Here is a 21289-nt window from a genome sequence, read left to right on the forward strand (position 1 = left end):
ATCAGGCTTAGTTTTCATAACATGATTTTTGCATACTGTACAGCATATAGCATAATCACTTTACAGCATTTCAAAATTGTTTCCACAGTGCAGGAGTGAGGGATATGGAGTAGCAGCAAAACACTAGAAAATTAACAACAGTTGAAATGGTTGCATTTACTATTTTTGTTGTAAGTAGGCAATTGATCACAGCACTAAGGTGATATAAAAGCTGGTCGGTTTAAATGGTTGCTTAATCTTTGAACCCATAGTTAAGATACCCAGATATTTGCGGTAGTTTATTAAATAATGCTCTTGCACTGCTCTTGCACAGGTTTGTAAATCTGTCAAAACCAGAACACCATTATTCATTGAGATGGGGTTAGAAGATTTGACAAACCAGTTTGGACCTGTTATGGCAGTTGCTGGAGTGTATGGTAAATTAATGCGACTGAAGCTGGCATAAAGGGAGGAAAGACAGAATTAACATTTTACATATCAGAACAAAATACTTATTTTCTTTATGGTGAAGTGTGAAAACGGAATATCAATTCCCCTACATATATAAAAAATAACAAAATCGTACTTCTAGTATGCAAGCCTGCTTGCTTTTGGCTGAGTTTCCTGGTTTTATTTCAACTTGCAGAGATTTTTCTTTGTTCCTTTGCTTTCCTTAGCCTTGATACACTTTCTCCTGCACTTGCTGGATTTGGTGTTTTTCATTTTCTTTCTGGGAAGGTGAGAGCTGTTGTCTCGGTTGCAAATTCCAAAGAGCAGTGCACTTGGAAAAGGCAGGCGTGATCGGGCAGTCACCTGTCCCCACAATCTCTCTGCCTTTCCACAGAGAGCTCAGTCCCACTCCTCTGCCTCCTAATCCTTTATTTGTTTGAACCAAATGTATGGACCACAGTAAAAACTTTAAACATCTGAAATAAAGGAAACTTGAGTGGGGACCTGCAGGCTAATAAAATCTGTGACAGAGCCCTGTCTTCCAGCCTCACTTAATGACCTGCGCCAGTATGTAGCGAAGTATTGACCTGGTGCTTATCACTTACAGTCTAGTGTGCTTAAAGATCGCATCTGTATTTGAGGCATACATTTGATAGCCTTTCGAGGAAGTTGAGCAGGTTCATGTTTTGTTTAAAGAGACAACTGGGTGAGAGTAGAAGAAACTACAGGAATGGAATTGACTTGCAGGATATCATTGAGCAAGTTGGTGGTAAAGGAAGGAGTAAATAGAGGTTATCTCACTTCTAGTCCAGTACCACTTAGTTTATGCTGGTTTACTGGCAGATTTTGCAGTCTCCGTAGTAGTTGTCACACTGTGTCACTTCGGTATTTCTTTTTTCTCTTGTGATTTTTTTTTTTTTAAATACAGAGTTGTCTGTATTTCAGTAGCACCCATTTCTGCACTTTAATGCATACAAATGTCATTAATTGTGTGCATGGCGGGGGAAACAAACCACAAAACTCTGCTTAGAATATAAGAAAGAATTCAGAATTTTCAGTATAAAAGACTTGAATAGTTAAGAGAATAATAGCTGAGCAAAAAATAAGGAATTAAGTCCATAAAAAAAACCTCCTTCATGATAAGTTTGTGGTTTTTCACCAAAGCTAAAATAAACAAGGAATTCTTATATATTTTATATATATAAGAATATACTTATGCTCAGTATTGACTGTAGTTGGTTTAAATTCCATTGAAGCCTATTGGAAAGGAAATATTTGTAAGTCCTCCTGCATTTAAAGGAGATAAAGTTTAACAAGAAATCTCTGAAGTTTGTCTTTAATATGCTTAGTTCAACTACCTGGATAAGTGATGAACCTTTTAAGCTAACCAGTTCACCTTAGTGTGCATACTTATTTTATCAGACTTAATGACCACATTTCCAGTGCATAATGGATGTTGCTAATGCATTTGATTTTGTTTCTTGTTTGAATAATCACCGTCGTATATCTCACTATTTCTTTTTGTGTAAGCCTGATCTGATGCATGCCATATCGCACTGCATGCTGGAACCAGTGGAATATGCTCGTGTGGTACAGTATGATTCACATTCCATTACATATTTGTGGAGTGCTCCAGGCTGGGGAAAAAAAATAATTTGCACCTGGTAAAAGGAGAGGGAAAAATAGCATTAGCATGTAGAGATAGCTTTTAGAGTTACTTGCCTTTGCCAGGGAAACTTAACATAGCATGTTTATATTTGTGCAAAATAAATAAATGAAACAGGTTCTTATTACTCTGATTGTAAGTGATCTTCGTTCCTTCGAACAGATTTTTTTCTCAGCCTGTGCCATCCTAAATTGACACATATGAGTACGTGTGTGTTTGTGCAGAGAGCTTTCCCAGGTTGTCTTGGAAAGTGTATGATACCATTGGTAAAATCCAACTTTCCTCTGATGAGTAAATACATTCTCTGTATATCTGCATGTTAGGCCAGCACATCAGTCAAGATAGTTAGATGCTAAGTGATATTAATGCACTAAAGTGTAAAAGGAATCTTTTTCCAACACTGACAGGTCCTTCTGCTAGGCTCTGTAGCGTGTCGTTCTTTCGCTTGCCTGATCGCTTTGCTGCTCCAACTTAGACACAGCCTTCTAGTCTAGCTAGCATGCGGATGCTTAGTAAATATCAACACTAAAACTTTTCTTGCAAAAATTGCAAGAAGCAATGCCAAGATTTGTTCTTTAGTTGACTGGCTTTAGCTACTCTTCAGCTATGCTCCAAATTGCGTGAGGGCTAGGGGGTGGTTTGCGGAAGAGTTTGATATTGACCTATACCGAAATCAAGGAGAGTTTTGCCGTTGATATGAGAGGCTGACTTGCTCCTCTTGCTGACCATTTTTGGCAAAGGCCACGTTTTTTTCTTTTGCACGACGTTAGTATTGTATACTGGCTTGCCAGACATACGATGTTCTGAATCTCTCTGAGAGAACTTTGCTGTCTGTGGACGTGGTGGCAAGTCTGTGGATGTAGGTAATGTATGAGAAATCACTAGCTCATTGGAATTATTTTTCGCTGTGTGTGGTTTTGGTTTTGGTTTTTTTTCCAAGCTTTAAGTGTTTTCATGTAGTTACCTGTGTCTCTTTCTTTGGATCTTCTGCATTCATGCATCTGTGTGGAAGGATTTTGACATAAATTGCTTGTAATAAGTTAAAATGTGTGAATGAAGCTAGGAATTCAGCAGCACGGATTGCTTCCAGATAGGAGGAGAATGATTAAAAGGGAAGCACCGTATTCTTCAGAATTGGCTTCCACTGAGAGAAAAGTATAACCTTGTAAATTATGTTTGACTTAGAGCAGAATGCTATAAAGGATCCACCGTAAAGAGTTTTCAGTGCTTAACAAGAATTCCTTTTTTCTTTTTTTTTCTTTTTGTTAGCATCCTATGAACAGTTGTTTTCTTTTGTTAGGTGCGTTACCGAAGAGACCATCTTTCAAACAGGCAATTACCTTACTTTCCTTTGCTTGAAGATTTGATGAAGGATGGTAGCGATGGTGCTGCTCTTCTAGCTGTGATACACTATTATTGTCCAGAGCAAATGAAACTAGATGGTATGTAATAAAGGTTTCTAGAAAGAAAAAAAAAAAAATTATTCAGTCTTTGAAAGTTGAACTAGAAATACATTATCAAATAAAAATGCAACACATCTAATAGGTGGTGGACTACAGCAAGTTAGAGTCAGGTCACGTATGGAATCTGCATCAGTGTATTTAAAAAGTAGCCTCTCTGATTTTGTTTTTTTACTTACTGTATTTAGAAGGCTCTGCTCTGCATATTATGAGCTACAAAATAATCCTTTCTTTTACAGTTCTAGATGATAAGGCTTTCTTTGTTCAAATATCTCAGCTTGGTTTCAATAGACCATAAAAAGGGAATACGTGTCCACTACTGTTAGCTGATAATTCTCATGTTCTTCTGTAGGAGTACATAATTTGACATTTTAAAATCTAGATTTTAAAATAGTTTCTCCTGGTCTTCAGCAATTGTCACTCTTCAGCATTGCAAACATGAGTTTTCTTTCCCAGAAAATGTTTTTCTTAATAATTCCATGTCCTTGTTGCATTTAACTTCTACAAATCAACATTTTGTATTGATTTTTAAATTCTCAGATATGTTGTACCTTGCAGAGCTCCTGACTGTTTTCAGAAGGAACCAGCACTGTGAATCCTAGGAGTAACCTTCTATTATTTGCAAATCAAGATGTCTGTTTTTAATTGCTTTTGTGTTTTGTCATTATGTGTGTTCTTTGTAGCCTGCTTACCTTTTCTGTCACTGTGATAGGCAGAATCCTATGTGGATTCTAAAATGAATGCAAAATTGGCACTCTTTTATCTGTGGTTTTCTTCCTCCTTTTCCTATCCCTCTGGTATTGAACAGGTAGAGAAATGTCACTGGTAGCCCATAAATATTAAATGATGGTGTATAAGCAGTCTGTGAAGTTCCTGTATGTAGTGTTTCTGTTAGCCGTGGATGGAAGGTTAATACATTGGAATAGTGTCGTAACTTACTCATCTTTCTCACCTCTCTAGATATTTGTCTGAAGGAGGTAACATCAATCGCAGACAGCCTCTATAATATTCAACTTTTGAGAGAATTCTCAAATGAATATCTAAACAAATGCTTTTACCTCACATTGGAGGACATGTTATATGCTCCTTTGGTTTTAAAGGTAAGAAGCATAATGAAGGAGATATTTTTAAATAAAACCTGGGTAAATCATAAGCGTTGGGTTATTGTGAGGTGTGGTTTTTTTCCGTTTTAGCCTAACGTCATGGTATACATTGCGGAACTCTTCTGGTGGTTTGAGAATGTCAAACCAGACTTTGTACAACCAAGAGATATTCAGGAAATAAAAGATGGTAAGTTTTTAACTCTTGATAAATGTTAGCATGTTATTTAAAAAATACTTACATTACAATGAAACTGTTGCACAGCGGTGTTTCCTTTGGAGTTTTATTTCTACCCAAACTTTCTGCTTGCTGGGGATCTTTGAAAGCAGTAAAAGTGGAAGGAAAGTTAGTCCTAGATCCACTTGAGTTGTAATTTTTTGAATGAGATAGGTAATTTTTTCCCTAAAACCACTAATTATTTACTTGTAACTGCCTTTCCATTAAGGTCACCATAAGATACGTATTTTAAATAAAGACTTAAGGTTTCATTTTAGCGTTGTGTCGTAAAGTTTTTGTTCTGATGTACTGCAATCTGAAAACTTCCTGTTCTGTGATTTTAATGGCTAGTATAAGTTGTGTTAATGTTATAAATGTATGCACAGTTAAAACAGTGTTGCAGCAGAAGAGCAGTCGTCCACCTGTTCCTATTTCCAATGCAACTAAGCGAAGTTTCATGGCTAGCCCTGCTAGTACAAGTCCAGCAGACTTGCAGCCCTCAGCTCAGGCGGGCCCTGAAGCTTGCAGTAGATACTACCTGCACCCTGAGGAGCCTGACTATCTGTAAGTCTGTCTTCATGTTGTTTAGGCTAATCTTCAATTTATGCTTCAGTTTGGATAACCTAGGAATTTCTGCCGCTGAATGTTCTGATTTTGCTACAAACTGAGTGAGTTTGAGTTGCGTGCAGTTAGTCTCTCAAATATTCTCAATTCTTACGTTCAAAGAAACACTTTGCAGTGTTAGGTTTGATCTTTGTTTGGCAAATGCCAATAAGCCCCACCAGTAAATGTCGCCATTGCCCGATAGAAGAAGTTAGTCTAACTTCTATCTTGAAAAAAATGTGAAGTGTGAAAACTGTTCAAGCAGCTCATCTTTACTAGCCGTATTCTATAAATGGTGATATGAAAACAAACTTAAATAGGATCTAATGTACAAGAAGGTTAATGACAAGGTTTTTCAGCTGACCTAAGTTTGATGGCAACCAATAAGTTATTTCAGCCTTTACTTTGTCTCTAATGTACTATTTACAGAAGCTACATTTTAAATCTGCTGTATTTAGAGACTTAAACAGTTTGATTTCAGGTAGCAGGTTTACTTTTGTATTGTTACATGTGGAAACCTTTTCTTCTCTTTAACTTCTTTTAACATTAAAATTAATGGTATGTTACTGTGTTTTAAAGAGGATGGGGGTAACTATTACCAGTGTAACTTCACAACTATGTCGTTTATCTCATTATAGAAAAAAAATTCTTGTAGTAATGAATTTTTGCTTTTCTGAATTAGTGGCAAAGGAGGAAGCCCTGCCTTTAGCCCTTCCCATCCACTGCTCCCTTTGAGACAAAAGCAACAAAAATCTTTACAGGGAGAAGATAGCCCTGGTAAGTCTGCCTTGAATTTGCATTTCAACAGGCAATGACCATCAATGTCAATACAGTAATGAATAAAAACATAAGTTCATATATGTGAATGATCTAAAATGGAATTAAACTGCAGTCAGCCAAGTGGTAAGCATGTTTAGTTTGAGTAAATCATCTTCATTTGCATTAAAATATTTTAAAGATCTTTTAAGAAAGTTACTGGAATTTTAATTTTTTTTTCTCTCACAAATGAGCTTATTTCTCAGAATCTCAAGAAATGCTCAAGAAATTAAGACTAATAATGTCAATTCTGTGAAAAGAAAGGAAAAAGCCACTTGTCAAATGTTCATAAGACTAACAAAAGTCTGAGGAAGTAAGATTGTCATCCAGAATGACAAACTCACTCTAGTGCTTGACATATTTTGCCTAAACATTTTTTTTAATTACTGAAAACCTAGGTTTTATACTTACACAGAGATGCTCAGAATTTCTTTCCTTTGATCAGCTAAGGTACCAACCAAACATTCCAACTGCTTAGGCTCTAACAACATGCAGTGAGGACTTCTTTTTTTCTTTTCTTTTTCCCTTTTTTTTTTTTTTCTTTTGAAGTTGGGGGGCTGACAGGGAAAGCAAATTGAACAGTTTCATGTTTGGAAATCCAAAAGTCAGATATGTATATGTGGTCACTTCTCATTGTATTTTTTTCAGACTTTGACTGTCTGTCTTTGGTTAATACTTCAGCAAATCTATTTTCTGCTGCCACCTCTTGGTGAAAGAGTTTATGATGTTTGCTGTTAACTAAAGTAAAAGTGCTAGTTTAAAGACCATTTCTAAACCATTAACAATTTTAAAAATATTTCAGGTCATCGGCATCGTTCTAATTCTCTGACCCGTGTTGACGGGCAGCCACGAGGTTCAGTTCTTGCATGGCCAGAGAGGAAACCCAGGTAACAGATGAATTTAAATATTACAGTACTGTTTAATGAAAGGATACGGTGACAATTTCATTGTAGTGATGAGGTATCACTTCCTTAGAACTGGACCGAGAGTCACTTAATTTTGTTTTCTTTTAACGTACATTTTCAGAGATGACTGATTTTAGGGTTGCAATTGACAATTCTTTAAACATGGTTTTCACTAAGCACTGTTGAAAATTTAAGTATCCGAAGTTGCTATTTAGTATTGCTGGTCGCTTTTGATACAGGATACATTTTTCAAATGGGGCAAAAATTTCACCTGTCTATATCGTGGTCCTTAGTTCAACAAATTGTAACTTTTTGTGCTTAAGCATCAGTAGACTGTTCTTATCTTTTCTAGGCCTCTGTCTCAGCCAACACCATTTGCTCTTCATCATTCTGCTAGCAGTGATGTGGACCCTGGGTCTGGTGATAGCATTAGTCTGGCTAGATCAATCAGCAAAGACAGTCTTGCTTCAAACATTGTTAATGTAACTCCAAAAAATCAGCCCCATCCTCCATCAGTGAAAACTAACGGGAAGAGCTTGCTGAACAATGTTGAAATTGAGGATGAAGATGAAGAGCTTATTGCAATAATCAGATCTGAAGAGAGGCCAAACCGTGGTGATCTTGAATTGCAGAATGCGTCAGCCAGGGTGCCCAGCATAGTTGCAACTGCATGGTCTCCGAAAACAAATAGCGAGACTTCAGAAAGCAAACCAGACAGTTTTTACTTGGAGCCTTTAATGCCTGCAGTTCTAAAACCAGCAAAGGAAAAACAGATAATCAATAAAGAGGATGAATGTGGGGAGGGGAAACAAAGGAGTTTTATAACAAAGAGATTAAATGAGGGACACTTGCCTTTGATCCGCAAGAAAACAAATAGCAGTCATGGTGACCATGACCTCAATAGGACTTTTACTCCAATTTCTAGTTCTGATTTCACTCCAGTTGCAGATCCTAGTACTGCAGACTCAGTGGCACTGGTGGAGGCAGGGTTAGAAGCTTCCAGACCTTTGGCTAGTAGCAGTTTAGATCCTTCCGCTCAGGAGCTATCCACTGGAGGATTTTTTCTTCATGCTGCTAAATCTGAAGATGACATAGCAAGTAAAGTCAATGTAAGTTATGTGAAAAGTCTCAATTCGCATGTTCCGGATACTACATGGACTATGGTGAGACAGGACTCTGATTCAGACCTCTTGGACATAGAAGATGCTGAACAGGATTTGGTAGTCATAGATGACCATCCTATAGTCACTAAATACATTGGTGAGGAAGAATCTGCAAAATTGCAAGAAGACATGAAGGTAAAAGAACATGAAGATAAGGATGATGCTAGCGGACGTTCCAGCCCGTGCTTGAGTACAATTTCTCAAGTTAGCAGTGTGTCGATGACTAGCGGGAGTGTCCGAATGACCAATTTTGCGGAACGAAAGCTTCAGAGACTTAATAGCTATGAAACAAAGTCCAGCACAAGTAGTTCACAAAAGACCACGCCAGATGGATCAGAAAGCTGCCCAGCACCACTGACCACGTGGAAACAAAAGCGAGAGCAAAGCCCCAACAGACAAAATAAAGATAACGTTAATCTTTTAGCTTCTGAATTGGTGCAGCTTCATATGCAGTTGGAAGAGAAACGAAGGGCAATAGAAGCTCAGAAGAAGAAGATGGAAGCCTTATCAGCCAGGCAGCGACTAAAATTGGGCAAGGCAGCTTTCTTGCATGTTGTTAAAAAAGGGAAATCTCCTGATGTTCCGCAGCCACTTAAACCAGAACATTTTGCAAAAGAATATTCTCGGCACAATGGTGAAGACTTAGATGAAGTTTCTTTGGGTTCCAAATCCGAGGAGTTTCTTGCGAAAGAGGAGGAGAGAGAAGAAACACTTAATGATTCTCAAGAAGTAACAAAAGTAAGAATGCAAGAAAGCATAGCTTTTGCTGAGCAACATAAACCAAAAGACTCTGCTGCTATACATGATTTGGAAAAAAGTAAAATTATTTCTGTTGCCCTCCTAGAAGACAATGTTACTGAAGTGGATATAAATGAATGTGATCTTTCTATCGAAAAACTGAATGAAACAATCAGTACACTTCAGCAGGCTATATTAAAGATTTCTCAGCAACAGGAACTACTTATGAAATCTCCATCAGTGCCATCACCAGGAACCAGAAGTAACTCTCAGGACCAAAAGGTAAAACCATCAATTCATTTTGTTGAGCCTCTGTCTCCAACTGGAATGAACAGTCTTCGTAAACCACCTCGATTTGGTCAAGGAAGGAGTCCTCGGTCAGGAAGACCCGCTGATCTGAAAGTTACTAAAGACAGACAACAAAATTCAGCACGTGTTAAAACCCCAACGCAAAGTCTAGAAACCTTACCACATTTAAGACCATTTCCATCCAATAGCTTGTCAAAGACACCAACAGAAATCGGCTTGGAAAATAGTCCTGATCATGGAAGCGGTTCTCAAGAAAAGTGTTTCTTTGATACCTATAGACTTCATGATGAGAGCAATCAACGGGCACTTGTTCTCTCCACCTCCAAAGATGCAAACATTATTTCTGAAATGAGCAAAGAGGTGAATAACAGCTTCAAGGAAACAGGGTTGAATTCTTCTGATGGCTCAGGAAAAGAAAATGTCCCAGTGGATGAGCCGCTGAGAAGCAAGGCTAATCTCATTGAAGTAGACTTGTCTGACTTAAAAGCTCCAGATGAAGGAGAACTTGAAAACCAGGATAGTTCTACGGATATAATTAGTGAAGGTGATCAGAAGTCTGGTGTGGGTTTTTTCTTCAAGGTAAATATATTACCTTTGTATGTTTGGTTATTGTTACACATTCGCCCAGCGTTAGAACTTCTTTTTTCCACTTCGTTCTTCAGTCTTCTGGTGGAAAGCAGTACATTCTGGTTGCAATATTGGGATTTTAAAAAACTGCATTGGAAAAGAATTGCTTGTGGAGAAAAAAGTTTTTGACTTAACAAGAGCCAGGATTTCATACGTTAACTTTACTAGGAACCAGGACTAACCTTGCTTTTCTTCTCTTTCCCTTTGTTTTTTTTTTCTATCTGAGAAACAGACAAACATCAAATGTGTTGTAAATACTTAGCACAAAAGAATCACAGAATGCAACGGGAAGAAGTTACTGTATCGAAATCCCAGCTTTCTGTGAACCTTTATCAACTGCAAGAAAAAATTTTGATGGAACACGGATATCTAGTAAAAGCCTGCTGAACAGGTTTTAAAACTTGTCAGGGAGCTGAGAGTCTGAACTGGGTTGTTTTTGGCATTTGCACACAAATTTCTCCAATTTTGAGCAGCCTAACAGCCTAAAAGTCAAGGGCTGTAAGGAGAGTTTAGTTGTATGGCTGTAGATGCAAGTAGGAAATACGTGTCTACTCCTTCTAGTGAAGTTCAGAACTGCTATCAGAACATTTAGTATCTTCTTTTGTGCTTAGCAATGATTATTGTAAATACCTTAAATGTGCTGACATGACAATACTTTTTTTTAATTTCTGTGTCAAGAAAGTCGAGCTAGGCTGTCTCAATCTCATTGAATTTGGCTTTTGCTTTTGTATAGTATGATTAATATTGACTCAAAGGTTATTACGCTGGGGTTATTTGTGCTGTCCATCCTAGCCCACATGGTAGTTGCATTGTAATTTGCAGTTCTAGCAGGTTTTGTGCTGGTTAGACATATTTAAAAACAAGTTAGAATGAGACTTTTTTTAAATTTTTCCTCCTCACAGACTTAAGGGAACACTAAAACTGTCTCTTAAATTATTCTTGAGCAACAAAAAGTTTAACACAGTTCTGATTTACACTCATCAATTCTGAAAATGTAAAGATTTCCAAAAGTAATAGCTTATGTTTTCCTAAAATCTTCCTGGAATCCTCAGCAATCTTGTGATGTCCAGCTTTTAATATATTTTCTTCTGTTCTTTAAAACTCTCTATCCCTGTGAATTTTGTAGGACGAACAGAAAGCAGAAGATGAGCTCGCGAAAAAACGTGCAGCGTTCCTTTTAAAACAGCAGCGCAAAGCTGAGGAGGCTCGGATTCGGAAACAGCAGTTGGAGGCTGAAGTTGAACAAAAAAGAGATGAAGCTCGGTAATAATGTGGAAGAGGATACTTCTTTTTATGTTTAAGATGAGGAAAATTATTATATGTTGAATATAATGTTGTGTTTGCTTTTCAGTCGCAAAGCTGAGGAGGACCGAATACGGAAAGAAGAGGAGAAGGCTCGAAGAGAACTTATCAAGCAAGAATATCTAAGGAAAAAACAGCAGCAAATTTTGGAGGAGCAAGGGCTTGGGAAGCCCAAATCAAAGCCCAAAAAACCCAGGCCAAAGTCGGTCCATCGTGAAGAATCTTACAGTGATTCAGGGACAAAGTGTTCTTCCACACGTAAGAATTTTGATTAGTTTGCTCTCACTGAGTCTGCAAATCTGCTTTAACAAAATGTGTTTCACATTTTCTCTTTTATTTTGTAGCTGATAATTTGAGCAGTGCTCAGTCTGGCTCCAGTCTTTCTTTGGCCTCAGCAGCCACAACTGAACCTGAAAGTGTACACTCTGGCGGCACGCCATCTCAGAGGTAAAAAGATAGGCTTAATTTTAATTTTTTTATTTTTTTACTATGTTATGAAATTTCAGTGTTGTTTGCTTCGGTTCACTGGCATAGAGGCACAATATTAATTAGTGAATTCATCTTCTATTTTATGTGGCTGCCAACTCCGATGTTCTGTACAAACTTGCAATTTTGTTTTGCTTTCTCCCAAAGGAATAATAGAATTTTGCTTTGATAATCTATCAGGGGGAATCTGACTGTTTTGGGGGAGGAAGAGGGACAATAGCCTGCTCCATTCAGGGCCAGTGACTGGTGAATTTATTTAAGGTTGGAGGGGAAAAAGCCCAAAATCTTGGCATGTCTTTTTATTATTTTTTTTCCCCCAACAGAGTTGAATCTATGGAGTCCTTACCAATACTGAGCAGAAATCCCAGCAGAAACACAGAAAGAGATTGGGAGAACGCTTCAACAGCATCTTCTATTGCTTCAGTGGCAGAATACACAGGTGACTGCTTTCTTTTAGTTTGAGCATTTGTTATGAATAGCAGGTCGTAAAAAGCTGTGGTGTATTTGATGTGACACATTGCTATTTTTGAGAAGTTGTCAGGTGTATTTTGTTCTGTTTAATAACTCTAAAAGTAAGTTATTGTAGAAAAATATCGAAGGTTGTTTTTTTCACTTTGATGAATGAAAATATTAATGTTCATAAACGTAGGGGAAATAATTTTTACTTATTTATTTTCCTTAGGTCCAAAATTATTTAAGGAACCCAGCAGCAAATCAAACAAACCTATTATTCACAATGCTATCTCTCATTGCTGTCTTGCTGGAAAAGTGAATGAACCACATAAGAATTCAATATTAGAGGTAAACATTAAATACAAAATTATTAATGCACTCGGAATAAAATGTATCTGTAATGCTCACTTCATGTCCCACTGACGCGTCGTAGTGAATGCCATTTCCTAAAATGTGCCTGTACTGAGAACCTTTACTTCCCATGACTGTATGGACTTACGGAAAACATGATCCTGTATTAAGAGTTCAACTCCTAAGTTTACAGAAGGACTGAAAATCATAGTTACTGATCTGGTGTTTCAAAAAACTTTAAACGCTTCTTCAGCTGTATGTGAAAGCTTGAAGCTTGGCATAATGTGGGAGTTTTCACTGTGAACAATCTATGTATACGTTTGTTTGTTTGTTTTTAATGCAGGAACTAGAAAAATGTGATGCCAACCACTACATCATTTTGTTCCGTGATGCTGGCTGCCAGTTTAGAGCACTTTATTGCTACTATCCTGACACTGAAGAAATCTACAAGCTGACTGGAACGGGGCCAAAGAGCATCACCAAGAAAATGATTGACAAACTTTATAAGTACAGTTCGGACAGAAAACAGTTTAACGTGATTCCAGCCAAAACCATGTCTGTCAGCGTGGATGCTCTTACTATTCATAACCACTTGTGGCAAGCCAAGCGACCTGCAGTGCCAAAGAAGACTCAGACTCGTAAATGACACTGAGTTCTTGGGGAGAAGATTGCTGAATGGGATTGCATCGAAAGAAGACATGTTTACCATTTTCCTCCAGTTTGGTATGAAATGTGCAGAACCATAAACATTTTTTAAGAAGCTTCTAAACAGAAACCATGGATGCAAGTTACTAAGAATGAAGGAACATTGCCAGTGTTTTTTATGAATGATAAATCTGCTGTTACACCCAATGCTAACTACTGTGGCTTTCAACTGATGAGGGACTGTGCATGTAGCAAGATCTTTAACAAGTGGATTTCCTTTTACTTGAAGCTTTTCATCGGTACAAATTGGGAATAATTTAGTTCTGTTTCCTCTCCGCCTCATTCATTCCCTCCTTTCTCCTGTCATTCTTAAAGTTGGCAAGCTCCGAACTTCAGTAGAAGGATTGAACAGATCTTGGGTGAATTGGGTTTGGTTTGGTTTGGTTTTTTAAACAGTCTTTAGGGAAATCTTCCTTTCAGACTTTTTTGAGGAACTGTTTAATACATCAAATTGTTGTACTGTATCTACTGCCAACCTAAGTCCAGCTCTCAGATTTCTGAAAAAAGCCCCAACTTGTGTTGCTCAGAACAGAGTTTACTTGCAGTATCTGTTTAGGATAAGCATTGCAAGGATTGCAAAAGCCAGTCTTTTTTTAAAAAAAATTGTTCGCAAATTTAAAGATTTCTGGAATACAATCACGAAGAGGCATACAGGTGCTACTAGCTGGAATGTGCCCGACTGAAACTTAAGGCGAGCTGAATGGAGCACAGTTATTACCGATTTCAGTTTCAGGTAGTGTCCTAAAGATTTGTTTGCTTTAATAAAGATGGATCTGGTAGGTATAGAACATTTCCACTCTGAGCACGCTACTCCTGTACGATGGTGCACTTAATGATCACAACTTTTAATGTTTTTATTACATCATGAAATGTAATTCTACTTTCTTTGTCCTGTCTTTATTCTGAATGAGCAGCATGCTCTAAAATGAAGAGTGTGTTATGTTTTTTATTTTGGGTGATATATTAATATATATTGATTTGTTTTTCTCATTTAAAAGCAATTTTTAAACAGAGACACTTGCATTTGTTTCAGAAGCCCAAATAAGTCGAATGGCTTGGATTTCTTTTCATGTTGAAATATTAAATCTTGAGTTATGACCTTAAATGTCTTTGTGTTTCAGCAGATTAAATTTTTGTCTGTGGTAACAGGGTATATTTGCAGTTCAGCTCCATTTTTTTAATATTCCCATTTCTCATTTTTGGCCCCGGCTAGACTTCTGAGTAGGTTTCTGTAGCTATTGACGTGCGCCTGCTACATCTGGTTTGACGCTACTTCCTGAGGGCCATGTAGGCTTATAACTTCGGTTTGCACATGTTTACTTTTATTTGAAGTGTTACTTGAATATGTATCTCTTAAGTGCAAAAGGCACTACACCATCCTAGAGATGAACTGAGCTCTAAAATACAATACCGTGTAATTATTAAACTTTGAGAATAATGGAAGTTACAAAGAGTTATGTACATAAGGGGAAAATAGGGTACGTAATAAAGTGCTAACTAGATAGAGCAAAGTGAAGGTCTTCCATTGCGGTCTCTCCATTTTTTTTTTCCCCTTCCAGGACTCCTTGACTAGGCTGCTGCAACTTTGTAAATTATGTTAGATAGTTTGCTGCTTGTAAATAGTTAAAGGCTTTATGGTTTCTAAAGTGCTAAGTATTAAACATCGTCATGAGTGTAACTTTTGTTACCATGCTTTTCATGCTTGTGCTTTATTTCTCACTGTTTGATATTATATACCATATTTATTTTATGAAACACTGAAATTTAATAAAAATCATTAACTGATTTCCTTTTTATTTCATGTGTACTTTTGTTGTTGTGACGCTTCATCCCCTCAAAGAACTAATATGCTTTAAAGATGTGCTATTCTATGTTTAGTTGCGCTCTTGGAAAGCTTCACCTGTAAGTAGCTGTAATAACTTTATGACAAGAGCTTAGTTCTCCTGACCCTGACTGCAATGTGCAAGAATTTGACCAAAAGGCTTTCAGAAAATTGGAAAGTAATTTAACAGTCTCTTTAAGGATTTATTTCATCAGTCTTCAGACTCTGGAATCTGGCTGGTGGGTTTTCTTTGATCTGTGTACTCAGTTAGTGACAGAATTTTGGAAGCACCAAGAGAATTTCTTCCGTTGGGCTCTTCACTATTAGCTTGCTTGTGATTTGTAAAGGCAAGTTGCTTCTAGAATTTAGAAATAAGCTGGTTGTTTAAGCTTCATAATGAATCCATATTGGTTGCACAGAAGTGCAATGTGCATTCTCAAAACTATGGACTTTTCCAATGCAGAAATAATTTTCTGTGACTGTAGAATAAATTTTTCAAAGAAGATAGTCCTTGTTTGTAGAGATTGGAAAATAAATAAATAAAAAGAGGTCAGTGATTCCAGTGATTTGTACTTTTCTGTGTTTCATTCAGGCTGCGATATCGCTGCCCGTAGAAAGGACTGGAATAAAAGAAGGCGATGGCACCTTCAGTGTCCTCCTGGATCTCATTGCGCTAGATCAGGTCCTTATTCTTCCTGCTGCAATGTGGCTTCATTTACTACTGGAAACAATAGGAGGTGGCATCTGTTAGGGGAGGGAGAGGAGGCCGGGAGCCCTTCATCTGTGGGCAGCGTGTAGTCCCATCTGAGGATCACAGAGGAAGTAGAGGAGTAAGTCATTTTCGAAGAGATTAAATTCTCTGAAAAACTAATAGTCTTCAGTTTTAGTTATCGAAAAAACATTAATCTCAAATACCTTGGCAAGGAATCTGGTGTATTAATTTAGTCTGGAAACAGGAAGAGAGAGAAGCTTGTTTGTAAGAACATGACACAGAATTTGTGGGTGAACGTGCAGAGGAATGTGGGAAAACTGTGGATGTGTGTAGGCAAATGCAGACAGTGTTTTGCAGAAGGGAGAGTAATTCGTTTTCTTGAATAGGTTTTGTATAATCCAAAATGTCAGCTTAAATGCGTTCACTGCTTGGTGTCAGCCCAGGGTAACGTGGTTGTAGGACCGTGACTACATCTCTTTGTTAGCGTTGGTTTTTGTGTGAAGTTTATCGACTTGTGAATACACAGGATTTCTAACTGTGGTTTCAGTGACATCATCCTTAATGCTTCACTTTCAAGGACTGAAAATCATTATGCGTAGGAATAGTTAGGTGGTCTGTACACTGATAACTGCCATGGAAGAATGGTGCCAACATCTTAATTGCTGATGTCACTTCTTCTAAAAATCACTGCTTAGAATATGAAATTTCGTCCTTTCCGCAGCCGCTTGAGAGCACAGTGTAAATACCCTTGCAGCTGAAATGCATGGAAAGTTGTCGGTTATTTCAGTCGTACGGCACTATGCTACATGTCTGGGCGCCTCCTGTAGATAAATAACTTGTCAACCTGCAGCTTAAGCTGTTTGTTTAGTTTGTTTGTCACCAGGATTAATTGGAGCCAGGGTTGTTCCCTCTTAGCTGTGTAAAAGCAAGCAGAACTGGCTTTGGCTTAAAAAAAAAAACCCCTTCCAGCTGCTCACAAAGCACTCGTCGTGCTTCCTGGGAGTTTGGGCAGGAGGAGAGAGTGGGAGCTTTAGGTACAGCTTACAGTATCAGCTTTTCCTACTGACTGTAGAAGGGAAATAAACTGTGATAGCTGTCTGAAAACAAGCGGTCTTTTTTTTTTTTTTTCCCACTGAAGTTTCCGATTCGGGTCTGGTTTGTTCGGTGCCCGAGCCGAACGATCCGTAAGCCTTCTGTAGCGCTCCCTGGAAATGGACCTCAGCGCTCTCGCTGTGTTCGCTCTGAGCTGGAGAATTAGTTTCCCCTGCAGAGCAGTATGAAAGCAGATCTGTCTTTGACCTCTCTCGATTTCTTACACATAATAAATACAAGAATGTACATCTTTAAAGCGCTTTTAAATGCAGTTTCTTTTTCTCAAACTTTCATACATCAGTCTGTTGTGTATTTACACGTGCTGTCTGCATTTGTAGTTAATGTGTCTTTGTCTCATTTTCATCATGCTCTCCGGTAGAGTGAGAGTTCAAGCAAGAATAATCTGAGCTTTGAAAATACTGACTTATTTTGAAAACCTTAATAGGGTTCAACACTATATGCTGGGCTGCTAGAACGGTTGAATGTGCAAAAAAAAAAAAAAAAAAGAAATCTGACTTTTCTCCCCGCTGCACTGGAGAGTTAAGAGGGTAGAAAGTGGTGGTCTCTGGAGTTTTCGCTTACTGCAGCCAACGGTTTGGGGCTGTAGGATGAAGTAAGAGTAACATGAATGAGTTCTCAGGACTTGAATTTTCCATTCTTTTTGCTTTTTTCCTCACAAGTCTTCAGAACTGATCACTAGAGGCAGTGTCAGAACACTCAAAACCCCCTCACTTTGTGTGTGTGTGTGTGTATATATATTTTTTTTTTTAAATATAGCAACAAACGAGATGCATCATCTTCGCTCTGAACTGATTGTCCTTGGAATTTGGTATCTGTTGTACTTTGACAGCAGGATCACACCCGGGGTTTTTCTTCAGTCGTACGTTAGTATAGCCGGTCTTTATGGTTGTGTATTAAGGTATTATCCATGCTATGCTTGTCCAATTAAATAGCTTTCAGTTAATTAGGGTTTCAGATTTAATTCATTTTGAGCCGTTCGGTGAGGTGCAGGTGGCCGCATATTCTGGCGTGACGGAGGATGGCGGGGTGGGGACGAGTCGCCAGGTACGATTCCTGCAGCGGGTTTTGTGGTTAGGGTGACAAACAGCGCCTGAATTCTGAGACCTCAGATGGGGGTGTGTTTTTTCTGTGGCAATCCAAGGACACCACTCCAGAGAGTGACAGGCAAAGAAGATTTTTGAGACTGATTTTGTACCCATTTTTACTGCGATGTTGCATATCCAGAACTGGAGAAATCTGTGAAGTATTTTGTGGGGGAGGTGTTTTGTGTGTGCTCCTGATAAGTGAAAACTTTTATATAATACTCTTCAGGACAGTTTGAAATTGAGATATTCATGTGGTCGACTTGAGTATATTTTTTAAATGTCTAAAATACTTCTTTCAAAACATTAAAGCCAAAAAAAATTGACTGCTTGTCCTCACTTGCGTTGGTCAGATGTTCTGTTGTTTAATTATATACATGAAGACTGAGTATTAAAAATGGGAGAAAAAGTTTACTTCATCTTACCTCTGTAACTTTTTTTTGGTGTTACATGTATATTATGAAATACTTAAAGTCTCGATGGATGGCGAGTCTGATCATGGCTTTAGCTTTAGTACGTTGTTGCAGCAACCAAGGAACGCTGATGTGACACATCCTAAGAGATTCTCCACGGGTAACCATGAGCGGTCACAATACGAAGGCACGTTTAATCCGCCTCTGTCAGACGCTTCAGAAACTAAGAGAAGAAAACCGTGAATCTTGACTTGTTTTTTGACAAAAGGGTACGTCAAAACTATTGTTGTAGTCCTTTATCTCACCCAAATTGTCAGGACAAACATACCAGAATTACAGGAGGAACCCTCACATCGTGAAATGTAAGTATATTGCCCACATTGCATTTAAAATTTTGCAGTTAACTTGAGATCACCGTTCAGACATTCAACTATTATCATGTAGAAAGTAAAAAATATTTAGTTTTTTTTTTTAAATTTTGTTTGGATACATTATCAATATAAAATTATTATATAAGCAAAATATTTCCCTTATGGTTCTGAGCCTTCTGTTTGCACGTATATTAAGGCTTATTTTGGTTTTAGGGGTTTTGAAGATCTCAAGATTCCAGTGTGCATATGGAAAGGTATATTTGTGCTCTTCTCTTCCAAGTGGTAAGTTAAACTCTTTATTTTAAAAATTAAACCAAACTTTTATCAAAAATGCCATTCCTACCACTTAACATACTCCTATTTAAGAAAGTTTGTTTGTTTAATCTTGGTTTGGTCTGTTAGGGTCACCATTAGTTATTTGTCAGTGATTTGGGGATTTTTTTGTGTGTGCATAAAAGAATTGGAGACTGTAACTACAGTGTTCTGCAGAGTTAGCCAATGTCCAAGTTCTTTGCAGTAAACTATATTAATCCATGTCAATATAACTATTTTAAAGACCTTTCTTATAATTCTGGTCTATATTTAACCATTTGTTTCGTACTTATATTAGAAATGGGAAAATTTTGCTACTAAGAAAAAATAAGCATTAGTAACGAGCTTAGTTTTTCACATTCATGTTCACGTTTCACAACCCGTCTAGAACGTCTGTAATCTTTTGGCTTTAAAACTGTGAGGAGATTAAATCCCGGTGTGTGAAAAGGAATTATCTGTCTGTGTTCCTGCAGACATTTCTTTGCCTTGTTCCCTAGATTTCCCGGGAAGCCTAGCCTCGGCTATCCTTGTTGCAACCGAGACTGGAGTTACCAATTCTACCGCCTCCGGCAGCCCCCGTTTGCAGCCCGTCACCAGCCTCCCTCTAGCAAACAGCAGCAGCGCAAGAACTGAGCCCGGAGCCTTCTCTCCCTCCTGAACCCCGACAAAGCTCGGTGTGCATCAAAACAAACTCGACTACAATTTCTGCTTCGTGGCTTTCCAAACCTGAAAGGTCAGAAAATTGTTTGGTATCTCCGAATATTTGTTCAGGAAATGAGGCCCGATGTGTTGCCCAGCCTCACTAACCTGACCACGCTGAATTCGGCAGGCAATTAAATTAGTAAGATTGCAGGTGAAAGTCCAAAACATTTCTCAAAGCTAACTTTGATTTATCCGTCTGGTAACACCTGCCCTATCAAGAAATGTGTTCAGTGGGGTATCTGCAACAGTGGAACTACAGTCCAAGGAACTGTTCGTGTCATCTTCAGGATTTGGGATTCTTTCTGCTAGATAGTAAATAGCGCGAGTTCAGTTTTCTGAAATAAATAGGAAACACAAAGTAACTTCAGATAATGAAAATTCACAAAAGAAGAGTTAAGCACTGCTGTAAAATGTCCTGTATGATCTGAACACTAAAGATTCGGGTATTACAGAGATTCTGACTTCATTTATAATTATACATGTTAATGCCTCACATCGTTTTAAGTGATTTCTGATGATGTTACTGTGTATAGTACTGAGCGTTAAAGGTGGCAATATATTCTGGATACTGTATTACAGATCTACTTCCGTACTAAGCATATTGCCTAGGATGATAATCATAGAATCATTGAGGTTGGAAAAGACCTCTAAGATCATCGGGTCCAACCGTCGACCCAACACCCCCATGCCCACTAAACCATGTCCCTCAGCGCCTCATCTACACGTCTTCTAAATACCCCCAGGGATGGGGACTCCACCACTTCCCTGGGCAGCCTGTTCCCATGTTTCACCACTCTTTCAGTTAAGAAACGTTTCCTCATGTCCAAAATGAGGACTAAGTAGTAATGAAGAGTAAGAGGAGGGTATGACTGAGCTTATGCTGTAAAAAGCATAGCAGAACGCCTGCTGCTTCTCTCTTGTTCTACATTGACAGTTCGACTGTCAAAAGTCCGTAATACGAAGTCATCCAAAGAGAACTGCTGTTGTACCTGCGGATCTTCATATGAAGGAAGTGGAATGTCCCTTCTGGATGAAGGTCAAATTAACTGAAAAGATTACCTGATTAAAATGCTGCTTTTTTCTGCAGTTCATAAATGACCCCAAATCTTACGATTAGCTATTCTTGGCCCCCAGGCTGCAGATAGAAAATTACTCAATGTTTGGGTGGAATAAATGACAAAAATAAGCTAGTATTTTGGTAGCTGAACTATATTAAATACAGTCCGTACGGCAAAAGGATAAATTCCAGAAACTGAAAAGACTCATTATGATAGAAATATGAAATGAAAATTGAGTTCCCTTTAATCCATTCCCCTTTTACTTTGCAGGATCGATTCTTTCCGTACACTTAACTAACACAGTACAATCCCGCAATGCGATCTAAGGCGTATTTAGACATGTAAATGATAGATTTTTCTAGGGAAACACTTTT

General features: G+C 38.1%; 1 protein-coding gene across 3 annotated transcripts in view; it reads left to right on the top strand.

Annotated features, from left to right (window-relative positions):
* Nucleotides 1-17466, top strand: part of CAMSAP1 (calmodulin regulated spectrin associated protein 1) — a 39759-nt gene extending 22293 nt beyond the window's left edge. For all 3 annotated transcript variants that reach the window (XM_076355684.1, XM_076355686.1, XM_076355683.1), the window contains 13 exons: nt 3396-3537; nt 4516-4655; nt 4749-4845; nt 5259-5436; nt 6158-6252; nt 7094-7178; nt 7549-9985; nt 11160-11296; nt 11385-11593; nt 11680-11782; nt 12145-12260; nt 12504-12622; nt 12969-17466. In XM_076355684.1, coding sequence (XP_076211799.1) covers nt 3396-3537; nt 4516-4655; nt 4749-4845; nt 5259-5436; nt 6158-6252; nt 7094-7178; nt 7549-9985; nt 11160-11296; nt 11385-11593; nt 11680-11782; nt 12145-12260; nt 12504-12622; nt 12969-13271 — 4161 coding nt within the window. In that variant the 3' untranslated portion in view covers nt 13272-17466. The remainder of the gene's footprint in view (nt 1-3395; nt 3538-4515; nt 4656-4748; nt 4846-5258; nt 5437-6157; nt 6253-7093; nt 7179-7548; nt 9986-11159; nt 11297-11384; nt 11594-11679; nt 11783-12144; nt 12261-12503; nt 12623-12968) is intronic.
* The last annotated feature ends 3823 nt before the right edge of the window (nt 17467-21289 follow it).

This window comes from Aptenodytes patagonicus, chromosome 18 (assembly GCF_965638725.1).
Source record: "Aptenodytes patagonicus chromosome 18, bAptPat1.pri.cur, whole genome shotgun sequence".
Classification (NCBI taxonomy): domain Eukaryota; kingdom Metazoa; phylum Chordata; class Aves; order Sphenisciformes; family Spheniscidae; genus Aptenodytes; species Aptenodytes patagonicus.